Here is a 24875-nt window from a genome sequence, read left to right as displayed (position 1 = left end):
TGGCCGGAGCCGGCCCGGAGCCGATCCGTACCTAACTATATATTCTTACTAACACAGCGAGACGTTAGGCGCTTGCGCACCTTCCCTCACACGGGAGAGGATTCAAAGTGGGCTGGGAGAGAAAGAGAGAGAGAGAGAGAGAGAGAGATAAAGAGGGAGAGAGAGAGAGAGAGAGAAAGAGAGGGTGCTCCTGTTATCCTGTAAACAGGATCTTTCTTTCGGCCTTCCAGTCTCGCGACGGACGTCGATCGTCCTGCTGGAACATCTCGTGCGTTTCATTTATCAATACGAAACACTCTCAAGTTCAAGTTGCTTCGAGAGGACGAGTTCACATACATCATCTTTTTCCAAAAGATAAATCAGTATATTTGATTATACATACATATATATTCTTTTTCTTTTTTCTCTTGAAACTTTGTTCTCAGTGCGCCACGTCTCGACCGGCGTTGATCCGTTTATAGTATACTCTACAGCACGGAACCCTCGGCAACAGGTGAGATGATATTGCGATTTGCGATTTACGAACAGATTCTTTCCTTTTTTTTATTTTATTATTTATTTTTAACATTCAATAACATAGCTTCTCCTTCCTTACGTTACGTTTAATCGACTATGAGATATCGGATATCAAGATTTACGAGGCTGGATTGCTAACTAACGCTCGGTTCGTTCCGCGTAAATGAAAGTTAACGAAATTACGAGTCACTTCTCCATTGTATCTAAATTTTCAAATTCGTTCATTTCATTATTCAATCGCAAGATGAATTATTTATTTTCTTAGTTTTTTAACTTTGAAAAATAATTCTTTTTATTTTTTCGTTATTTTAACGAATCTAGCTTAACAATTTTTTCTTTTCTTTTTTACCTTCGACTTCTTTTTTTCTTTCCGTATTAAATGTTCCTTTGCAGAAATTTAATTAAAAATTTATTCGATCGTGCATGATACTTTCGGTATTTCAATTTAACGTTCTCCTTCTGTTCTTCCTTCAAAAGTACAAGAGAACTCAGTCTATTCTCTTGATACGGACAAAGAACAAGTTGATTTTGTTGAAGGTTGCGAGAAGAATATCTTTTTTGTAGCAAATGTAACAAATGAATATAATAAGTTACGTGATCTTCTTTTTTTAATATATTTATAGAACTTTAATTAAATATAATTTGAGAAAAAGAAAAGAGAAGAAAAAAAATAGTGAAGGTACGAAAACAAAAGGGAAAGTTTTGATTGTTAATGTAAATAGAAGTAGAGTGCAGTGTCATGAGAATGAATGTATTAATAGATGAAACGTGAGACTCTTTCAATGTTCACCAACACGTGTATCAATATAGCGAGCAATAATTTGAAGAGAAACACAATTATCGTTGAAATTTATTTCGAGTAACTCGACATGTAACTTGGATTACGATGTTTGTTCCGTATAATTGTCCTATCCGCAAATTTATCGATAATATGTTTGTGTGGATTAAAGTACATACATACATATATTAAATCGCGACAAAGAAATCTCGTTCGAAAAGTTAAATGGGTCATGTCTGACTAATTCGTGACACGATTTACTGGAATTAGTAAAAAAGGATAGAGGGTGATCGGACCTCGGTGTTCTTATACGAAAAAATAAAAAAATTTTTTTTTATGTTACCTTTATTTTTATTCTCAATCGCGGACGAGATCATTGAAGATTCAAATTTTGTTTTTGCGAAAAGAAAAATTAAGATCGTCGAGAAAAAATAATGAAAGTCGTTTGTTTTCGTCTTTTGAATATGCGATTGTAAATATCGTCGATATTAAAGGAAGGAAAGATAGATGGAAGGAAGGAAGGAAGGAAGGAAAGAAGGAAGGAGAGTCGATTCGATGAGGAAATGCATCTATCGAGAATCATATTTCCTGAACGGAACACATTGTATCTTACATTCTATAATGACTTGTCTTGCATTCCTTTGTTTTCTCGTTTTCAATACCACTATAAAGCGATCTCGCATCGTTATTAGCACCCACGAATATATTATAACGCGAATAAATTCACGGGTAGAATGTTTGCTCACTATTTTAGCGTAGCTTTTCACAGGAACATATACAAATAGGCGAGGTATTATAGATACGTGTGAGATTAAGTCTGTGCGTTGGATTGATGGCTTTAAAAACAAATTTAAGTGAGATCTAGCTCGACGATATGGAAACGAAAAGAGTGCTACTCGAAAGGTAAACCGATAGGTAATCGTGTACGATCGATTTTACAGTGGTACTACTCGCTTCTCTCGCGTCTGCCAGTCTTTTTCCTTTGCTCTCCTTCTTTTTTCCCTTGTTTTTCTCTGTCTGTCTGTCTCTCTTTCTCTCTCTTTTTTTCTCTGTCTATTTTTCTTTCTCACTATCTCACACGCTCGCATGTTACCTCACAGATTCTTTCTAGTGTTTACTCAGTACTCGCTGGAACCTGTTTTCTTTGCCATTTCCCATTCTAATGCGTGACCAATATCATTTACAATTTCTAATTTACTACCAACAGAAGGATCTTATCTTATCTCAATTATAATTATTTTATTTTCCTCTTCTCTCTTTCTGAATATCTATTTGGTTAGATCAAAGAAAGGAAAATATTTATTGCTATCTGATATGAAATGTCATAAAATGTATGTTATTTCATTTGATAGACGATACGAAGAGCTCTGTTTCGTTGGATTGGATGAGATCTGTTAAAGACACATCATGTTTGCAAAGTCTAAGAGCAGCAGTTCGTCCTCCAATTTTCAATTAGCAAATCCAATAAGAAATTTCTGCGAAATTGGGAAGCAAACAGCTACCGCGGGACCGGAACATGTTTGGCGTATCTACGATGCTTACAGTAAAGAAGATGGGAAGGTAATTTGTTTAATTATCTTTCAAATTACAAGAAAAAAATTAGAATAATTAATACATATCATTATGACTTATAATTCATCGGTATTGATTTCGTATTATATATAACGTTAAGATATACGAAAATATTGAGAGGATGTTTTCCTTGTTATGTTATTTCTAGTTAGACGATTGTTATCCTAATGCTTATAGTTCGTAAACGGAGTTAACGATTATGCGATCGTTTCAAGTATGAGAAGAGAGTACCGGTTTACTATTTTCCTTTTATCCGTATTACTTAGATACTCGAAGGGAATTGAAGCGGAACAGCAAATATTTACGTATTATCGCAACATTCGCTCTTTTCGCAAGAGTCGTTTTCCTAGTGGTCTGTTGCGTTGAAATAATGACATGGGTCAAATAAAATCGATTAACACAGTAAGAAAGAGAAAGAGAAAGAGAAAGAAAAAGACAGAATGAAATAGGAAAAGAAAAATGATGAACGATGAACGAAAAGGAATCGTTTCTTTGCAATATGATATCGTATAGTATATCGTCTTTATATATATATATATATATATATATATATATAAACATATATACACACACATATATATATATATAAAATAACATTTCTATAGACTAATTCTTTCTTTGTCTTTTCTTCTTCATTAAGCGTGTCCTCGTTACGTATACACTACCATTACCTTGAACTAGTATAAGAGAGTAACTTATCAAGGCACGGTAAAGATAGATAACTTGATCTTAACTATAAAATGGAACACGAACGTCAGCCCTTCTCTCTTATGCATCACGTTTCAAAGTCTCTCTTTCTCTCTTTCTCTCTTTCTCTCTCTTTCTTTTTCCTGCGATCCGATCGATTAGAAAAGACGTCTGATAAGTATTGGCATTATCCACTATTCTTATCGTTCGTCGAAATTCGAAACTTCGATTATATCACTCGTGAGTAAAAGGATCGTCGAATTTAATACAAGAGAATCTCTATTCTTCGAATTAGTTAGAGTGATCAAATTATTTCAATCTCGACTTATTTTATCTCCTATATATTAAAGAAAATAACTCTTAATCGAAGTCGTGAGATCGTGAAATTAATTGAAAAAGAGAGATGAAATAAAAGAAAGAATCATTCATTCGTAGGAAGTTTCTGTATTTCTCTTCGACAAACGTTCGGTGGAAAAACTTCACAAACCAAAACGCAAGGAAACAGTTACAGAAATATTACGGAATGGAGCTAAAGAAATGCAACGTTTTATCCATCCAAAGATATTGCAGGTATGATACAGAATATACATTATATATATATATATATATATATATATATATATATATATATACACACACATGTATACACATATATACATAAATTTATATGACACCTGTCGATGTAAGTTAAAAGGAAAAGACATTTGCGTCAAGAAAATTCAATTTTCTTCACGCTTAAGGGAACTTTAAAAGAGAAGTAAATGTCCCATAAAACAAGGAAGTAGGTTGATCAAAAGTTTCGAGTCATAAGTTCGATTAATTTCAAAGATTTATGATGTACTTAATGTAAATACATTTTCGATCGTTCAACTATAATGAAGATAGACAGTTTTACATGATCTTTTTCTCTTCTTATATCTTTTTTTTTTTTTTACTTTTGAAAAATAATAAATATAACTCGAGGTTCTCCCTCGTTCTACTTTTAAAGGATCCTCCCCAAGATTTATGATTTTTCGCTTGAAAAATTTAATATCCTCTGCGATTCTGCATAGAATATTGAAAACTTAATTACATATATGTTTATACCCCAGGGGAGCGAGTCGAATTTTGATTCGCTAGATAAAAGGGGCTATCCCTTTCATATTATGCGGAACAATCCGATATATCAGATAACACCCCTATTTTATATATATACACACGCACGCACACATCTAGATACTATATTGCTTCATTGTAAAATCTTAATACATTCTCCACCAAGTCATTTTTGAGTGATTGTCATTTTTAGACGACGTCTACCGTTTCTGATATGTTATATAGACTTTGATGAATATAATAAATGTAAAAATAATCTATTTTGTTTTTCTTTACGCGAAATACAAATTTGTTTTATTAGTAACAAAATTGATTTTTATGATTCAATATAATCTTGTTTATCTACTTGATTTTTTGTGATTTTATATTAATATGGCGGGAATATCATTTGATCTGATAAAAGTTCAATATACATATATGGAAAATGGTATATATGTTGAAAACATGAATTGCTTTTTAATGATTTTCATATACGTTTTGTTGGTATTCCATGACATTCTCTAGAAATCGATTCGTCGAATAAAAGATTTAATTACTAGATATTATTCTTTAATTATAGGTATATAAAGTTGAAGAATGTCCTGAAACGTTAGCCTTCGCCTCAGAACCGGTCTTAGCTAGTCTTGCAAATGTCTTAGCTTATCAAGAGCAACAAGAACTTATCAATAAACAAAATACATTATCGCAAAGCCATCGTCCAGTTTATGTAAAAGAATATGAATTATTGGATATTGAAATTAAATATGGCTTGTTACAGGTAAGACTAATACATTTATTAATAACACGTAATGTTTAATTGAGTATTTAGATACATATTTGTGACAAACGTAGTCTTTATCTATATGTAATATATATATGTGCATACATATATATATGCATATATATATATATATATATATATATATATATATATGCTACGTGTATGCGAGTTATATAAAAGAAAAATGGCTTATATTTTATCTCATATTGTTACGTCGTTTAAAGATTGCATCGGAGTTTGTTCGTTCGAGCTTTAAAGCGCGTTCCATCACTGGAAAATTGCGGTATTTTATGAAATACGTGAGAAGCGGACGAGCAGAAAGAATTTTTCAATTACTATGTTCGTAACGGAAGGTAATTAATTTCCTAGGACAAGGAAAGAAAAAATAAAAGAGAATTTTATAATATAACGGGAAGGTTTTATCGGATTTCAAATATACATATATCTCTTATTTTATTTATTTATTTCTTTTTTCATGCGTACTTCAGATAACGTTTATATGAAAAAATATATGAACAAGTTGAGAATGTACAGAGAAATAAATATGAGGTCAACATTTACTTTAGTCGAATCATATGATTATCAACTTTCTTCTGATAAATAATATTCTGATAAATGTGAGAAAGTACTTATATATTTTTATTCGATACAGCATATCTTCATGCAGTCGCGTGAAAGAAATATTTAATACTTACGTCTCGTTTTACAGATTACCGAAGCTTTGCTATTTCTGCATACGAATTCTCATACCAAAATTCTTCACAGAAACGTTTGCCCGAGCAATATTATAATAACGAAAAGAGGAACGTGGAAGCTTGCCGGATTCGAATTTATAGGTAAGCTTGCAGCATCAAACTCGAAATCCTTTTTTCATTTGTTCAATCATTTATTCGATATTACATAGAGGTGGTCAATGAGATACCATTTACTATACAACCATGGACAAGTAGAACGTCAAAAATGGCCCAACCAAATTTGGATTATTTAGGTAAGAAAATAATTAGATCGATTGACGATCTCCTCTCCTTCTATGTCCTCGTACGTTTGTTATAGCACCGGAAATCCAACAAAAAAAATTAGGTAGTTTTAGTAGCGACATGTATAGTCTTGGAATGACGATATGTGCTATCTTCAATCGAGGCAGACCCTTGATTCAAGCCAATCACAATTGTTCCGAGTATCTGAAGCAATTAGAAAATGTAAGTCATTGATGCATGCTTGAGTTTACAGCAATTTGATGATGCGTTGTTCTATCGCGTTTATATGTTAAAATATCAATGAAATAAAAATTCTATTTTTTCTTCGTTTAATCATACTCCTCGTATCTGTAGCTCGATGATCGGGTCGGCATTATTCTACCGTCGGTCGCACTTCCTCTGAGAGAAGCAGTTTCAAGACTTCTTCAAAAGGATATTGATCTAAGGCCTACCGCTCAAGTTTTATCAATGATCAAATATTTCCGGTTGGTAAAAAGAATTTCTTTATGAAATCTATAAATAGAAAAGAAATGGAAAAGAGAGAAATATAAAATGATATGTTACAGGGATCCGCTCGTGCACGCCCTTCAGTTTCTGGATGTGAGCAAGTTGAAGGACTTGATGCAAAAGGAACATTTTTATAGGACGACCCTGAAGGAATTGTTGCCGTATATACCGAAGGTAGAAAAGACGATCTACATAAAAGACGACCGTATGATTCCGTCGGCTCGTGTTGTCACATGCACCACTTTAATACGCAGAAACTATTGTATCAACACATTTGGTGGTATCTCCAAGCTGAGCTGCAGACCCAGGAAGTCTTATCGGCGGTCCTGCAACCGATCTTATACATCATTGAAAAGAGTACTAAAGAAGAATACGAGAAAATAATCTTTCCCACCCTGAGGTAAATCATTCTTGGAGGGTTAAGAATTGAAAAGCTTTTTTTTTCGTCTCGGATAATCTCTCAAGCCTTATATATAATGTATACGAGCTCTCTTTCAAACAATTTTTATTCTTTTCTGAAAGATTAATAGCTTCTCTCTTTCTTATCTCTTTGCCTGTTCTCAGACCGCTCTTCTCGAATCGGAAATCAATTAATGGTACCGTAACGCTGTTAGAAAATTTGCATGTAATATTGGAGAAGACACCCGATGAGTATATAGATTCTGAGGTTCTACAGATGTTATACACGAGTTTTGAGAATTCTACGATGCAGGTGCAGGTAAAAAAACTTAATATATATATGCAGAATCTGTTAAATCATACTCGTATGAAAATATGAAAAAAAATGCATTTGCACGTTTTCTTTAGACGGCCGCTTACATAGCAGTGACCAACGTGACGGATTATCTCAACGACGAAGCTATAAGAAATATAATATTACCAAAGTTACTTCAGGCCTTCGACAATGGTACCGTCGACGAGCGTAAATTGATGAAAGTGGTTTACTGCATATTAAATCGCCTCGAGAAGCAGAAGATCATAGACTACGTGTTACCCCTTCTGTGCAAGGTTAAACTACAAGAACCCGAGATCGTAGTTCGGGTTGTAAGTAAGTGAAGCCGCTTTTTTTTCGAAAAAGAAAAAATAAATAAGTAAACAATAAAAATAAAAATTGCTTCTAATGCTTCGCGCTTCGATGCTTTCTGAGCTTTTTCAATGCAGTTTCGTAGAAATTTCGTGCGGAAAGTAAGACGGATTATTTCGTTAAATATTTCAACTTCGATCATCATCTATACTAGTGTGTATCATCCACTCTGACTCGTAGATATTTACAAATTGATGCTCACCGATAAGAACTACGGTCTTTCCGTCAATTGGATGGCAACACGAGCAATGCCTTCGTTACTTCCTCAAACTGTCAATCCAGGATTAAATTTGGAACAATTCATGTTACTTTTCCAAGTGCTTCAAGAAATGTTGAATCACATAGAGAGGTAAGCTTTTCTTTTTGCTCTATTTTTCGTTTTTTCTTTACCATAGATGAGTACCATAGGTGAATCTATTAATACCTATATTGTTTTAGGAATCAAAGAAATAAGCTCACTCTAGACAATCTCTCTTTACCGAGTCCGGAACGTTATCGGCCTTTCCGACATCAGCATAGCACGGACAACATGCACGTTCCACCGTTCAACATCCCGAATTTAAGGATCGATCAACGAAAGACTTCGTCGGCCGAAGATATGGCGAGAAAGAATAGCATGAGTAAGAGATATGAAAACTTTTTTTTATGTAATTATATTATTCAAGAATGTCTATAATTATCTTCACAATCTTCACGATTAGCTGAACCAGATAGGACGGCCTCAGCCGAAAATATGGCGCGGAAAAATTCAATGATCTGTATGTAATGTTAGCTATTGATAAGAAAATATTGATAAGATTAATCTTAACGATGACTCTTTCGTTTTTAGCCACTTTCGGAGGGTGGTTCACAGCAACGATGAACGATAGCAATTTCTTAAAAGTGCACAACGCCTTCACGAGTAGACGTCTTTCGGATAATACTTTAATGACACCTAAAATACGCGTAGCACCATCTTGCGCCAGCTCACCGGGTGGAACACCTGGTGGTGGTTTACCTGTACGTCGTCATTCGAGCATAGGGCCTCAAGAACGACGTGGATCGAACATTAATCTTTCACCGCCCACGGTAACGCAATATTTTTTATCTTTTAGACTCGTTGAACTTGCTAAGTATAATAATAAATATCATTGACTATGAGTAAGAAAATAACGTTGATTTGTGTATTTTTCATATCCATAGGGAGGCGGAATGCCAATAACAAGTAGTAGTGTGCCATATCTTCTCAGTTCGAGTATGAATAGTGTTCGAGGATCAAGACGTCCCTCGGTATCATCAACGTCATCCCAGCAAGGACTTCTTCAGCAGGTTGGCTCCAGCATGGTAAGACAACTACCCCCCATCTGTCTCAACCTCAATGGACCACCACCACCACCAACACTCTCTCCATCACTCCAGCTACCGGGACAACATTCCCACTGACCCTTGGTTACAGTGTAAGGATACTCACTATGCTTCCTCTTACCTACATGCCAGCACCAAAGATCGTGTCTGCATCTCGCTTGCTCTATCGCACGGTACTTCGATATTATCCCGGGAAAGATCTTCAATCTCGATTATCTCTTTTCGACGATTGAATACCTTCGTAAATAAATAACAAACAATTAAATATAAAAAATATTTCTGCTATAGCTGGTAACATTTACGCTTCTGTGCTATTGCTAATTGTAAGTAACGCTGTTCTTGCTGCGCGCTACTGCTGGTTATGGCTGCTCCTGTTGCCGCTGCCGTCGGCAATGTCACTGCAACTCTTTGCTGAGAACGGACAGACACGTGATAATCTTCTTCTCTTTCTTATTTCTTCTTATTTTCTTTTATTCTTCCTTCTATCTTTCTTTCTGTCTGATTATTAATTTTATTCCTCTTCACTTCTTTCAGACTACTTCCTTCCTCTCCAATCCTTTTGCCTCTCTATCGCCCAGGCGCATGAATTCTTTTATAATAATTCAATTTAAGAATAACAGTCAATTATATTAGCTTGTAAATAAAGTTGGCTTAAATATGATCAAGTAAACAAACAATATGAACTTAAAGTTCGAGACAAAATATTATTCAAAAGAAAACAAATACTTTCTATTCTCAACTTGCTTAGAATCTTAGAGCTTATCGAGTACTTCTCATACAAATTACACCATTGAATTCTTTGATATGTTGCAGTATCAGTTCTTCAATAGACAAACCGACTCATGAAGCGTGCAAGCAGAAAGAAAGGAGAGATAGAGGAACGTCAATCGCTAAATTGTACCTCAAAAATAGAAGAATGTTTATCTTTCTGGGGAATTTAGAGAAAGTACAAGACCACTGTGCAAAATACAAAAGTAAATTGCCTTTTCTAATATTATCAAGAATCTGGTACGATCAGAATAAGGTAAGTTGTACAAATTCAAGCATCGCCAAAAGAAAGTATTCGATGTCACGATGATGAATTCATAAATTCGACTTCACTTCGAGGATTGACCTTTCTTTAAAATTCTTCGAAAAATTTTCTTCTTCAAAGTATCTACAATTTGCAACGATAATATACAATACATATATATGTGTATGTATGTATATATATATACACATACATATATTGCATATTGTATGTCGCTCATTGAATGGAATACATCACAGCAAGAGTGGTCGCTTTCAATGAGTGAACTTTCTTCTTTCTTCTTCGGATAAATACGAGTTTACGAATCTATTTCTTTCTCTTTAAATGTTTCATCGTGTAATAGCAGGACGTGTGTCGATCTCTGACAGGTGAATCAGCTGATAAATCCTCTATTAAATGTATACATGTATACGCGTCTACATGTGTATAATAATTAAATCCTTATGCACGTGCTCATTAATAATCGATATTTAATCAACTCTCTTATTAATTTTCGATTAATTCGTTTTTCGTTCTTTTGTCTCGAATCACTTCGATATTTCATAATTAAGTACTTTTAAATAAAATTATTATTTGTTATTATAAATTATCTGCCCCTGTAGATCGGTTGCACTTATCACATATTTGATTATATATAGTCTACCATCAAGGACTTAAAATCTTCCTTACCGAGAAATGATAATCACAAGCTATATTATCGACATAGTATGAAGTGATATCTATTTTCAGGCGTAATACGAAACTGTGAGGAAATTCAATTTTCATGATTATCAAATAATTTACGAAGTGATACGAAACTTTCACGTATACAAAATGATTGAATAATGAATCTCATTATTAATATTTGTATATTCATTCATCAGTTATATTTCTAGTATTCATATTTACATGTATTCGGCCTCATTCGTACAGAGAGAAGCCAATATTTTTCTCCTTAGTATAGGGCCTATTGCTGTTATTAAATGGGAAAACGCATGATTGCGCGATACCCTTGTCAATTGTCGCATTACACAATCATTAATAGTTAAGGTAGTTTTTGTATCCGTGTAAGATATACATACATACATACATACATACATATATATTGCGCGGGCGTTCGCGCGCTTCTTGGTGACAGATAGCATCCGGAAGAAAGCGTGATGTTAGAAAACAAAGTTGAAAATACGATCTGATTCTTTTCTAATATACGGCCAGCAATCGGAAAGAGAGAGAGAGAGAGAGAGAGAGAGAGAGAGAGAGAGAGAGAGAGAGAAAAGAAAAAAAAAGAAACCACGTGTTCCTATGTACAACGTGCGCAAATGGATTTTCATTTTGCGAAAATTCGCGCTCCGGTAAAATATACTTCGCCTAGATATTTTTTCTCGCTTAAAATATACATAGGGACAATCTCTCACAATCACATATACACATATATACATATACGATATACGATATCGATCAAAAGATTTTCGAATTTTATCTAACGTTTCCAATCTTGCACAGAGTTTATAGAGAATAAAACAGGTAATGTAAATCGGTGTATTGATATATATATATATATATATATATATATATATATATATATATATACGTATATATATATATCGGATGAATTGTATCATTTGTTATGCATGATATCGTGCATCGTATAATATCTCTATCCTCGCAGTTTAACGACCTCCTTATAAACGAAATCAAGACGATGATCAAATAATTCGTATATCCGTGCTCGTCTATGTACATGACTTTCGAATATTTGTTAAATTTCTTATGTGCCGTCCGACTTCTTATGATTCGAGAGTAATTCTACCCTTTACCCTGGACGAGCACGAAATCGTAATTCCGCGACGGAAAGAAACACGCAAATATGATAAGCTATGTACACAGATCTTAGACCATACATCCTACAAAGTTAGAACAGAAGTGTATTTATTGTATTGTACGTATATGTATGCGTCTATACATGTTCCTAAGACGATCATACAAAGTTAAGTGTCCTTAATGTTAAGCAAAACCGGTTGAACGATTCAGATATATTGAGAGAACAAATCGTATATATTGGTGATTATTTCCATAAAACCGCGCGCGAATGCCCGCATTGATTTACATATTACACTATCACAATTATATTTGTGTGTGTATATATATATATATGTGTGTGTATAAATATGTACTTATGTATATATGTATATTTATATATCTATATATACATACATACGTATACATGTATCACGGACAATCATGGACAATCATCTTTCAAGCCACAATAATAAAAGTGCGTAAGAAACGATCGATTTAATGTTTTACGCTCTATATAATGGTATGTGTATAATGATCTCATTGATCGTTGTTTGTCTCGTCGTGAAGTAAATCCGATCGTTCTTGCACTAAATAAACCCCATCGATTGCTATTGCGCACAATGTATGAAGTACAGAGATTTCTTACATTCGTGACGTTAGAAAAATATCTTTAACGATACACGTTGAACCGATCTAGTCTTGATATCTATTCTGAAAGTCTCTTTTTTTTTAGAAATATTTATTTCTTTACAATAGGCAATATTGACGACAGTATTGGGAATCTTCCTTCTGATCCTTGCGTGTATGTACTTTGTATTAAAAATAATTTTTTTCTCTTTATATATATATATATATATATATATATATATATATATATATGATATATGTGTGTGTATATACGTGTATACACATATATATACGTGTATACACAAATATATATACACATATATATTTAGAATCTATGTGGTAATACAAATACGAAGTCGAGTAAAATACTTCTCTTTCTTCATATTCTTCAAAGAAAACATAAATATATATTGACTAAATGAATATTCCAATTATGGCCATAATAAAAATGTTACTAAAATAAAAACTTTCTCTCTCTCTTTCTCTCTCTCTTTCTCTCTCTGTTTCTCTCTCTTTTCTATTATCTTATTAATAATAATAATAGTATTTTACACGACTACGTGATATATTTGACAAAAATTTTCCGCGGTATGCTTCAATCGTACTCTTCGCTATATCATACACTCGTAACCGCGATTTTGTCATTCAAAACGATAATCGTCCTTTTTGGAATCTTTGTTGATCGTTAATCGATAAGATAAGTAAAAACGTACTTGCAATCCGATTTAAAGTAACAATAATAATGATAACAATAATGTGATTATTAAGTGTCTACTATGTTATATTCTATAATGATCCTTTGGACGTAATTATATAAAGGATGTTTCTATTAAAATTAACGCAAAAAGAAAATTAATAAGGAGATATAAACAATAAATCGTCCTTAGATACATATCCAAAATTAGAAAAATTTATTGAGGCATTGAAGAATTTAAAAATTGAAATATGTTTCTCGCACAAAAAGTTGAAAATATTATATTAATTAATAATTATTTATCTGACTAAAGAAACACCGTATATAATAAAAGTCGCTAATGTGGACGTATCTGGATTTATGAATACAGAATTATTTGAAATTTTGCTCAAAATAAAGCTAAAACCCATATAATTCAGCTATAATATAAAAAGGTACACGACAGTTAAAAAAATTATTACGCGTTTTCTGACATTACTTGATATAATTAGTATTTTTTCTATCATTGATTATATACATGTTATACACACGCGAAAAGGGGCAAATTTGATGTATTGTATCTATATAGTGCCTATAGTGATTGTCAAGGAAGAAAGTTGAAAATGTGTAAATTTTGAAATCAGAGAACGAGATGAGTATCAAAAGTTTTCCAAAATCTCAACCAATCCTGAAAAACCTAAATTATAAAATATATAGATATACGTGCTTGTTTATCTCTCATATCCACTAACTTTAAAGATATATTCATTAGAAGAGAGATATTCCCAAAGATTACGCAATTGTACACGTAGAAAATCATTACCGAGTAATAGATACTCGTCGAATCCCTTTTCAAAATTATGTGTTCAAAAAGAGTTTATTCTACATGAAATTGTTAGTTTAAGTCGAAGTACAATCAAAAGATCTGTTTTCAAATTGTGGCCCTTATGACAATTACAATATTCTATATGTCTATTTCATGTATCCATTTTTAAAAATATAATAAAACACCCGTTATGTCAATGATAAGTCGAATATGCGTGTGTTGATATGTGTCAGTGGGTAAGTATATATAACATGTTTTATTTTGTGAAACCTATAATTTGAATTTATAGAATTTCTCAAAAACACTATAAGTAAGATTCCGATATCATTTTTATAATTCACACTGACAAACTAATTTTAATTTTACACCTTCGTATGCAGCTCTCATCCATATGCCAATTGCATGTGCTCCAGGGTCGGGATATTTAAATTTCTACGAAAAATTAAATTGCATGAATATTCTCCGTTAATTGGATAGTGTAAAAACGTGTAAAAAAAAATAAATAAATAATAAAACAATATTTGGGAAAATGTTATCATAAAAAAAAATTAGATACTTTGCATTTCATTAAGCTAGTTTTATGAATTCGCGTATATACTGTTTGAATAGCACATTTTTCAGCAGCTTTAACAGCTTCTCCAAATGCTTGAATAGGATGCATTTGGATATCTAATGAATTAGATAATACATTTTGTGCAGATATTAAAGGATCTAGCATTGTTCTATCTCCAAATGAAACTTTTCCAAATTCTGATATCACTTTATTTCCTGCAATCAATGCGTTCAACCATGTACGAGGTATTACCTGATCGTCGGTTTCAGCAAAAACCTGTAATTATTTATAAACGCATTATAATAAATAACTATTTATAACAAGATAAGTCTGATTTGACTTTTACCTTAGCAACAGCATGAAAAAATAAGGAATACAATCCTCCTTGCAATCCACCCATTTCTTTTTCTATAATACAACTAATATGCATAAAAGTGATAAAAGGATTTGAACCGTTTATTTTATTCTCCTGAAAAATAAGGCATTTTCATTTATGACAATGATATGTAAAAACAATATCTTAAAATTTTACAACATATTACTTTGATTGCAGTTTTTATGGCATTTGCTCCTCGAGCGAGTGTAGTACCACAATCACCATCGCCGCATTCTTCGTCCATTATATTCAATTGTTCTGCGCAAGCTATTAATGCTTCACATGCAAAAGATATAATAATTAAAAGAACTTGACCAGTTCTGTCATCTATCATAGGTCCTTCAGCCTTTATAGAAGATAAATTATCATTGCAATATTCCTACAAAATTTATTCAGTTTTATATTGATTAAAAAATTCAAAAATTTTAATAAAATGCAATTGTTTCCTTTACCATGCAATATTTTGTTGGAATAATTGATTCTAAGTCAGGAGTCTAAAAATATATAATATATTATATGTTCGTTTAGTTTAGCTATAAATGTAGCTTTACTATACTTCATTTGTAATATCATAATAATAAACGAACTTGTTCAAATCCAACCATTTCAGCAGTCAATACTTTTGGCCAAGCAGGTGCTAATGTTAGACTATCAAGATATTTAATTAGATTGGGATCAACAGAAAGATTCAATAATGAGACTTGAAAGCCAGAAGAATCCAATGATGTCATTAAATAACCTGTATATACTCTTTGCACCAATAACTCCAACGACTTTAGTTGTTTAAGAACTTCAAGTGTAAATATATTGCATTCTATTTGGTTGCTGCCTAAGAAACAAAAAATATTCATTATTATATTTTGCTTTAAAAATCATAAAGACTACTGCTTACATTGGCATTAAATATACCTCCAAAATTGTTTATTATAACAGCTACACTATGACCAACAGGAAATCTTCTATCACTTGTCATTTCATTTGAGTTCTGAGATAATATTACCAATTTATGTACTATAACAGTAACAACATCCTCAATAGAATTTACTTGACAAATACCTGATTCACCATGAATACCATATCCTATTCATTGTTCAAAATATAATAATAGAATGTATCATACAAAACATTATGTGAACATTTTTTTTTTCCAATAATTTATAAAATTAATATAAACCTATCTCCATCTCTGTAACATTGATGTTCCTCGAACACAAATTGTCTTTATATGAAAAGGATATTTTCATGCCTATGCTAATAGTTGCAATTTCTCCACTATTTATAATTCTATTGCATACATTATAAATAGTTTCTAAATTTTCCCCATTTTCTGCCATTGCACCAGCTATTTTATTGATAAATAATATACCAACTAAACCTCTCTTTTCTATACTTGTTTCATTTTCTAAGCAGACATCATCTCCAACAATTATCATTTTTACATATATGCCCATTTTTTCTGCACGTAATTTGGCTAATCCAAAATTTATACGATGTCCAGGATAATTTGGAACTATCAATAGCACACCTATAAGACAAGAAATAATAAAGATGTAATATGACATTTAATAACTTATAATACAAATTTAATACCAGGAAGATGATTTGTGCCAATTTCATCAATGACTCTTAATATAGTATTTACTGGTGGTGCTGATGAAATATCTCCACAAATTGCAGCAGTCAACATACCAGGTCCTACAAAGCCTGTATGAGCCGGTTCATTACCACTTCCTCCACCAGATATTAATTTAACCTAATAAGAACCAGATATTAACTTAACAATTTATGGAGAAAATAATGTTGACATACTTTATCAATCATATTAGAGTAATCTCTTCGTAAAATAGTTTTACAATCTTCTAGAAGAACTAAGCCATTATGCATTACTGCAATACTAATAAGATTGGACTCAGTTGCCTGATCAGGATCATTCCATAAATGTTGCATTTTATGATATAATGATTTTCAAAAAGATTAATCTTCTATCGTATTTTATACATATATTTGTATTTATATATGCCCCATTTATTATCACTTTCGCAATTTAAAAACCAGAAAATTTTTACAGACACTATGTACATATACATAAATATATCCTAGGTTAGGAAAATTGAATGATATATTATACGAATAAATAATAAAAAATGTTTCTATATTAAGTCTCAGTGATCTGTGAATATGAATATAATAATGGATCAAATAAATAATAAAGCAGCATTAATATTGTTTTTTCCACTTCGTTCTATTCTTCGAGTACTTTCGTAAACGATATATCGATTATCGTATAATACGCGATATGTGATATAGATCCATATTCGAATGTATTTAAACATAGATTATCAATGAAAGGGTAATGAACTTAATAAAATGAAAAAAAAAATTAAAAGTTGGAAGTAAAAAAATAAAACAAATATGTATAAAGCCATATTTATTCTTTATAATAATGTTATTCAGCCCATATGGCCAAATATATTGCACTACATTTCGACTACGTTTGCAAACTGTGCTTTACCACAAATTTTTCAGATCCCAAAAAATTCTTTCTAATTGATTTTCTTAAATAATAATACACCTTTACTGATATATAAAATTTTAGCAGGTATGAGCAGACTTAGTGAAACATTAAAATTTTGAAAGCATAGCTTGCAAATGGACATATTGGTGACAAATTTTGTCTTTCCAATGATAATATGACAACCTTAATAGTATCAGTCTACAAAGTTATACTAAATCGTTGCTTACATAAAGATATTCAAATATAGACCTCGTAACAATATCAGCAACATTATCATGCATTCACTCAATTTAATGCACATAATATGTACAATATTCTATGGTTAAGTTCCTTATTTTCACGCAACATTCATACCACACAGGGTTCATTTATACATAATTTTTTAGCCCTATTTGGTATGCAGATGTTAATTGCATTCACAGTTTTATTATGTATTAAAAGCCTAAAGGAAATTCAATGTTTCTTAATAATGAAGTGAATGACTGCATTTTGTATTGCATTACAGTTTACTTATTGTCTACTCAGACTGCAACCCTTTTTACTTGGAAAAGGATTCTGCACGCTCTCAAGTATATTTTTCATGAAAATTGTGCAGATTGCAATATGTATACAATGATATCATATGTCTATCCTTCTATATATCATTATGAATCATATTTCATAATAATATAATTGATAAACAAATGCATATATCATTAACACAACGCATAGTTAAGAATAAGTGCTTTTAAATATTGTATAGCACTTATTTATTCTTTTTATTGAGTAAAAATCTAATATTAGAAGCACTTTGTTGAATATTATTTCTATGTTATTCCGTGCAAAATTGCATTATCGTGTTACGATAGGCCTGCTAAAATACAATGCCAATGAAATTGTAATAGTGCAAAATTTTATTATGCAGAACCTAATAAATTGAGTCCATTTTAATGTCTCAATTGTGTAACACTGTTTAAAGTTCAGATCCACCCATGATTAAATTGTCTTTAAAACGTAATTCTTGCTAATTTGTTGCACTGGCTAATATTGGCCATACTACATCCAATGAATTCTTCAATATGGAATATTCTTAGATCTTCTGATATTTCAGAGTGAATTTGTGATGTTATTGAATAACCGTTTACCCCACCAAGACTCTAGGTCAAAAGGTTTAAAATCTAAAACAATAAATTATATTTATTAATGCACATTCATGCATTTAATTATATTAATAACTGATTAATTATTAAACTTAAATATATTACCTTGAAGAATATCATTTGGTTCTCCATCATTATAATATACTATAGAACTAGGACCTAAAAAAGCAAAATATTTTATTTTTGAATTTAGATGTAGTTTAGACTTTGACCTATTCCATTGAGTTTGACCTTTTTTGTTAAATTAACGGTTTTGCATTGATTATCATTAAACGAACGGATAGGAATGGATAAGACTAATAATTATTATGTTTGATGATTCATACATTTTGCTCATATATTATAAAATGAAATAACGTAAACTCAAAAAAGAAAAAAAGAATTATACAAGGTCTTTTATTTATCAATACTTACTGGAAGGTTCTGAGCAATCTGATCCGTCCAAGGATTCACTTCTTTGTCTTGTGTTAACTTGGTTCCATGCTAATAAAAGAAGTTATAAATATATCCTTTTAAAGTTGCATAGATACATATTAAGTCATCAAATATTTTTCTCTTCTCTGATTATTTTATCAGATTTTGTTTTTCTTCTTGATATTTGCATCTGTTAACTATTCTCCACTTATGTTAAGGTTGCTTGAAAATAATTTGAAATGTTTGTATCTGTGAAGCAGGGTTCTTAAGTAGGTTAATGCTAGTTAAACTAATTCTCATCAGACAAATATAAAAAAATCAATTCTTTAGAATATAAATCATTTCAATCTCGTGATATTTATTAATATCACTCTCAAGTTATGTATTAACCCACTTTTAATCTCCCTGATATTAAAAAATTCCTACTTACATTCATAAACAAACTTAATAAGTTCTTCGTGTTGTGGTGTTATAACTTCTTGCATCTGATGCCTCTGTGTGTTGAACTTTGACTTCCCATTGATGTGAAAGACTGGCTTTGGCACATGACTACAATAGCGAAGAGTATATTGAGCTTATTCAAATAAAAATTCAAAGAAAAAAGAACAAATGTAAAAAGAATGTAAAGGTAAAGTTCAAATAATTGACAATGTTTAAACTTTGTATTTTTTCAATAATAAATTATTAATACTATTTAGCAAATAAAAAAAAACTTTGTAGACAAATAAATCGTGAATTGCGTAATGTTGAGTATGGAGGAAGCGTAAAGTCGATCAGTAGGGTTAAAAGAGTTAAATCACGACCTACCGGGTGGTTTCGTGTTCGTTTTCAGGGACTGTCTTTCTCGTTAGATCACGTAAAGTTTCTAATCTCTCGAGATTCTGACTGATACCTGAAATAAACGTAAACTTAATTAATATAAACATTTAAATAATTATTTAAACTTGAACTCCAAAACTTATTAGTCGATCACTATTCATAACAATATAAATAAATACCTCTACGAGTCTTCGCTACAATCTTACTAGGCCCTTTAGATACGGTATACATGTTCCGATAGAAATAAGTACGGTAATGATCTCTCTTCGCCGTTATAATGAAAGATCATTCCCTCTTACTCTACTGCAAAAAAAATATCAGTATGTGATCAGTAATACTTGTACGAATGAAGATTAGGGATGCCGATTTTAAATCGATCTCTCGAAGATCGATTTTCCCATCATTTCGATTTGAATCGATTATGAAAACTAAATCGATTCGAATATTGTTATGCAGTTCGCATAGATTAAATTTCTATTTAAATAAAAAGAAATTTTAGATTAACTATATAAGTGTTAAACGAAAATTGTTTATTTTAGAAATCATCCATATCTCTTTTTATGAATTGTGATGTTGGCCTCCCTGTCGCGAAAAAATTAATTTCCTAATTGATATGTTGGCTTTAAGCTTTTGTGACGCTCATATCCAATTCGAAAAATGTGCAGTATCTAAAGTTTGTGAATACGTTCCTGTTCCGAATCACGTGCGTTTGTTTATTTTTATTGACTTGACTCGTTGTATAAACTATGGATAAATTAATTTTTTTAGTTTCAATTGCGATTGTTACTGTTTGTACTGTAGCATTAAGATCCATAATTCTCTTCTGTTTGTAATAAGGAGATATTAAAAATTACGATGCGAAGTATTCTCGACAATGAATCGATCTTGGCAGGATCGATTTTTTCAATTCGATTTTCTAATGAATCGATTCATTCGAAAAAAATCAGTATCTCTAATGAAGATGCGATAACCAATTATATTTGTTAAAGCCAAACAATAAGCCAATAATGTGAGATTAGATAGAAAAAAGTGGTAAACCAATTATTTCATATCGTATTGTTACGATATCGTAATCATAATTATATATGTTGCATTGTTTTTTCTTATAATTATGATTATTTATAAATAATGAAAAAAAAAAAATACATATCTGTTAAAAAATGAATAATATTCAATTCAGATGGATATGAAATTATCATAGAATAATAAAGAATTAATTGAGAATCTCTTTTCCGCATGTGCGCGCATATACAATTTGAACACAACATACAGAGAGTATCTTCAAATTTCATTATTTACAAATAACCATAGCAACGAGGAACTACCATTATTTGCTTGTCACGTCTTCATACATACAAACGTTATTGTCACAATGATATTTCACTGTGGGGTCTAACACGGAGAGAATTAGTAGAAAGGGAAATTCGCCTCCATGGAGAGTTTCTCCTACTACGTTCTTAATGATCACAAATTTACGTTGATGTATCGTGTACATTGCTTTTTTTCTGTTTCAAGTTCGTAGATGTATTCGTAGATCCTATAAAAATTTATGTCAAAATAATCGTAGAGAAGTAACTTTGTTAACTAATAAAATATCTAGTAAATAACATGTTCATACATTCATATTATTCAATGTTGCATATAGTTAACGGTAGTTGTTACACAATCACATATGTTTGATATTAAAAACTTATTTCAATGAAGTAATTTTGTTTTCATCGATTAGATCATTAGATTGACGTTAATATGTATTTAAACGATTTTTTAATAGAAAAACAAGCATCTTTAAGTTAAAAAAAACAAATTCTATTAGAGAGCGCCACGTGTAAATTGTTGAAAACACGTCAGCATTGTGTCTTGAACTGTATCAATAACGATATAATTTAAATACAACTTAGTAACGGATTATTTTTCTTTTTTTTTTTTAATCATAGAGAATTCTACAATAATCAGGATGTATTCAAATGATAAAGCATTTGTTAAAGAACCGTGGAAATTATCTTAACCCTACTTTGCATTCTGAGAGAAGAATCAATCGGTAAGTCAATTTTAGTAACAATATATTTTTAAATTTAAAACACAACGTAATGGGTGTATGCTATGTTATTTATTTAAAAAAATTATAATATTTTACATTTATATTTACAAACAATAAATATATATATCATAATTAATCAACAAATTATAAGGTTATATTAATGATAAATAAAAGAAAATATAATACTAATTTTATTGTACAAAAAAGATTAATTATTCTGCGACACATTGACGACCTATTAGAAAATATCGTTGATCATCAATGAGATGCATAGTTTTATTTTTGGAAAAATATTTAATAAAATAGTAAAATACAAACTTGTATTCAATTTACAGTGTAATGTAAAACATGATGTCCAATGGTATTCAAACTCCTGCAAAGGAATCTGAAGATGGCTCTACATTAAACAATATAGGCTGCCTTTCATCACCATCATTAACATTAAACTCACCATTAATGAAGCTATCTTCATATTTTTTGGCTGTTAGACCTTGGTCTCTCAGTGCTTCGTTAATGCCAACACTTCTTGGATCTGCACTTGCATATCGGTTAATAGGTGTAGCGAATTTTAGTTGGATATCATTAATTTTAACATTATATACAGTTGTTTCTGTACATGGAGCTGGTAATGTCGTAAATACTTATTTTGATTACATAAAGGGTGTGGATAGTCGAAAAAGCGATGATAGAATATTAGTTGATCACCTTCTATCAAAAGATGAATTGGTCTCATTAGGAGCAATATTATATGCAGCTGGATGTATAGGTTTTGTTTTGTTAACTACAATATCTCCTGCAAAAATGGAACACCTTGCTTTAGTATATTTTGGAGGTTTATCTTCATCATTTCTTTACACTGGAGGAATAGGTTTAAAATATATTGCACTAGGTGATGTACTTATTTTAGTAATATTTGGTCCTATTTCAGTTTTATTTGCATTCATGGCTCAAACTGGTTATGTTGAAATAGGTACCATATATTACGCAATACCTCTTGCGTTGAATACCGAAGCTATTTTACATAGTAACAATACACGTGATTTAGAAAGTGACAAACGAGCAGGAATTGTAACATTAGCCATTTTAATAGGATATACTGCTTCACATGTTTTGTATTCATTTTTATTATTTACTCCATATATAACTCTTGTAGTACTTGCACTAAGATATTCTGTATGGTTCCTATTGCCAACAATTACCCTACCGACTGCATTCAGAATAGAAAAACAATTTCGAAGTCCTCATATGATTCAAAATGTGCCTAAGCAAACAGCCCGGTTAAATATGTTTCTTGGAATTTTATATGTTCTTGCTTGCTTGCTTGTAAATCCTCTTCCTTATGTATAATACATTATTATACATAAAATTATATAGCAACATTACCTGCAGTGGTTGGAATCTTAAGTTAAAATAAACAAATATGTATATAAACTGACAACTTATACATGCTATGAATTAGCACTTGTCAGTTAATACTTTTTTCATTTTCTATTATGATTTTATAATGATTTCTCATTACACCATATTTAGTGAATATCACATTTAGAAAAAATGAGAATAGACATGAAACACTAAATTATTTTATTACATCATATTATATATAATTTATTGTAATACCAAGAAAATTAATAGAAAAAAGTTATTTAAGAAGAAAGTTATTTGTATCAATATATTGTTATCCATTAATTTTTATAACTCCATGATTAACTTGGCAAAAGTGTTATTTCTTAATCCTACATTGCACTAATCCTATAATTTGTACAATAAATTGCACATAGAATATAAATTCTGCTAGATATGTAACAAACAAATGAAATATTATATGAATTCATTTAATTATTTTTTTTTTTATATAATAAATTTGATTAGTTTTACAAAGAGTAAAAAGTAAAATTAATTCATAATTATTATATAATGCATTGTAGGATAAAGATGATTTATGTATATAGAATACTAGTATTGTCTGAACCATGTTATTCTAAAAATATAGTGAGATGTTTCTTATGTATGAATGACGTACTTTTACTATTGCATTTCATCATGAAATGAACAATATAATTGTGCTGTATATACAATCCAAATGTTATTATCTAATCAATCTCTATTTATATTCAAGTAATATGTGAATGTGAGTTGTCATTTAATACAGTGGAATCATGGACAAAAAAGAATATGCATATTACAAGACCTATGATATAAACAAAATATTGTAATGCTAAACCAAAAAATATTTGTATTCTGTAATATCCCTTAAGCAGAAATAATGAAAAAAAAAAAGACAATAAATATATCTATTGGATTACTTATATCATAATAATAATCTGATCTCTTATTATAAATAAGCATAAATTAATTTTATTTTGCAATGAAGGAAGTAATTTTTGGTATATTTATATCTAAAAATCAATAAAATACCTTAATGAGAATTTGTTTTCATACGCTGTAATCTCTTTTGTTTATTCTATTAATTGTATCATTAAGATTAGTCAAATTTTATACTAAATAATAAATCTAAAGCTGAATAATAAAATTGATATAAAATCATAACATATAATAGGGTTGAATTTTTTTTAATATTATGTGCACCTTTTATTATGAGAAAAACAAACGAACAAATAGAGTTCCATTTAAGAAATTGAAGAAGACTTTAAAATATAGAAAAAACCACAAGTAATTATAGAAAAAAGAAAAATGAATATAAAATGTGAAAAGAACACTTATATAATGAAAATATAATTTAATAAAATATTTTATATAGATAAGTTG

General features: G+C 30.7%; 4 protein-coding genes across 5 annotated transcripts; 2 read left to right on the top strand and 2 right to left on the bottom strand.

Moving 5' to 3' along the window:
- The first annotated feature begins 186 nt into the window (after nt 1–186).
- LOC122631457 (SCY1-like protein 2) lies at nt 187–10499 on the top strand. 2 transcript variants are annotated; one of them, XM_043817166.1, is made up of 18 exons: nt 187–493; nt 2647–2854; nt 3989–4123; nt 5208–5405; nt 6118–6244; nt 6313–6396; nt 6462–6607; nt 6740–6870; nt 6952–7066; nt 7147–7292; nt 7457–7610; nt 7700–7940; nt 8157–8325; nt 8415–8596; nt 8678–8734; nt 8806–9044; nt 9159–9299; nt 10134–10499. In XM_043817166.1, the coding sequence occupies exons 2-18, from the start codon at nt 2702–2704 to the stop codon at nt 10164–10166; spliced, it is 2451 nt and encodes an 816-aa protein (XP_043673101.1). In that variant the 5' UTR covers nt 187–493; nt 2647–2701; the 3' UTR covers nt 10167–10499. The 2 variants fall into 2 exon arrangements, with proteins under 2 accessions (XP_043673101.1, XP_043673099.1); XM_043817164.1 differs by having other exon boundaries at nt 9159–9412.
- Nucleotides 10500–13914: 3415 nt separating this feature from the next.
- On the bottom strand, nt 13915–17504 carry LOC122631458 (triokinase/FMN cyclase-like). Its single transcript, XM_043817167.1, has 10 exons — nt 16994–17504; nt 16775–16937; nt 16359–16709; nt 16094–16264; nt 15772–16013; nt 15637–15678; nt 15351–15563; nt 15155–15277; nt 14812–15084; nt 13915–14687 (listed from the first exon to the last, which is right to left on the bottom strand). Exons 1-10 carry the CDS (start codon nt 17129–17131, stop codon nt 14586–14588), a joined length of 1818 nt encoding a protein of 605 aa, XP_043673102.1. The 5' UTR covers nt 17132–17504; the 3' UTR covers nt 13915–14585.
- Nucleotides 17505–17595: 91 nt separating this feature from the next.
- LOC122631461 (MAPK regulated corepressor interacting protein 2-like) lies at nt 17596–20450 on the bottom strand. The gene is made up of 6 exons (XM_043817170.1): nt 20251–20450; nt 20060–20144; nt 19683–19801; nt 19253–19321; nt 18944–18997; nt 17596–18856 (listed from the first exon to the last, which is right to left on the bottom strand). Exons 1-6 carry the CDS (start codon nt 20300–20302, stop codon nt 18786–18788), a joined length of 450 nt encoding a protein of 149 aa, XP_043673105.1. The 5' UTR covers nt 20303–20450; the 3' UTR covers nt 17596–18785.
- Nucleotides 20451–21703: 1253 nt separating this feature from the next.
- LOC122631744 (ubiA prenyltransferase domain-containing protein 1 homolog) lies at nt 21704–24535 on the top strand. The gene is made up of 3 exons (XM_043817799.1): nt 21704–21722; nt 22006–22109; nt 22445–24535. The coding sequence occupies exon 3, from the start codon at nt 22458–22460 to the stop codon at nt 23454–23456; it is 999 nt and encodes a 332-aa protein (XP_043673734.1). The 5' UTR covers nt 21704–21722; nt 22006–22109; nt 22445–22457; the 3' UTR covers nt 23457–24535.
- Nucleotides 24536–24875: the final 340 nt, after the last annotated feature.

Source organism: Vespula pensylvanica, chromosome 9, assembly GCF_014466175.1.
Source record: "Vespula pensylvanica isolate Volc-1 chromosome 9, ASM1446617v1, whole genome shotgun sequence".
Taxonomy (NCBI): Eukaryota; Metazoa; Arthropoda; class Insecta; order Hymenoptera; family Vespidae; genus Vespula; species Vespula pensylvanica.
The sequence above is the reverse complement of the archived record's forward strand: the minus strand, read 5'-3'. Positions and strand labels throughout refer to the sequence as shown.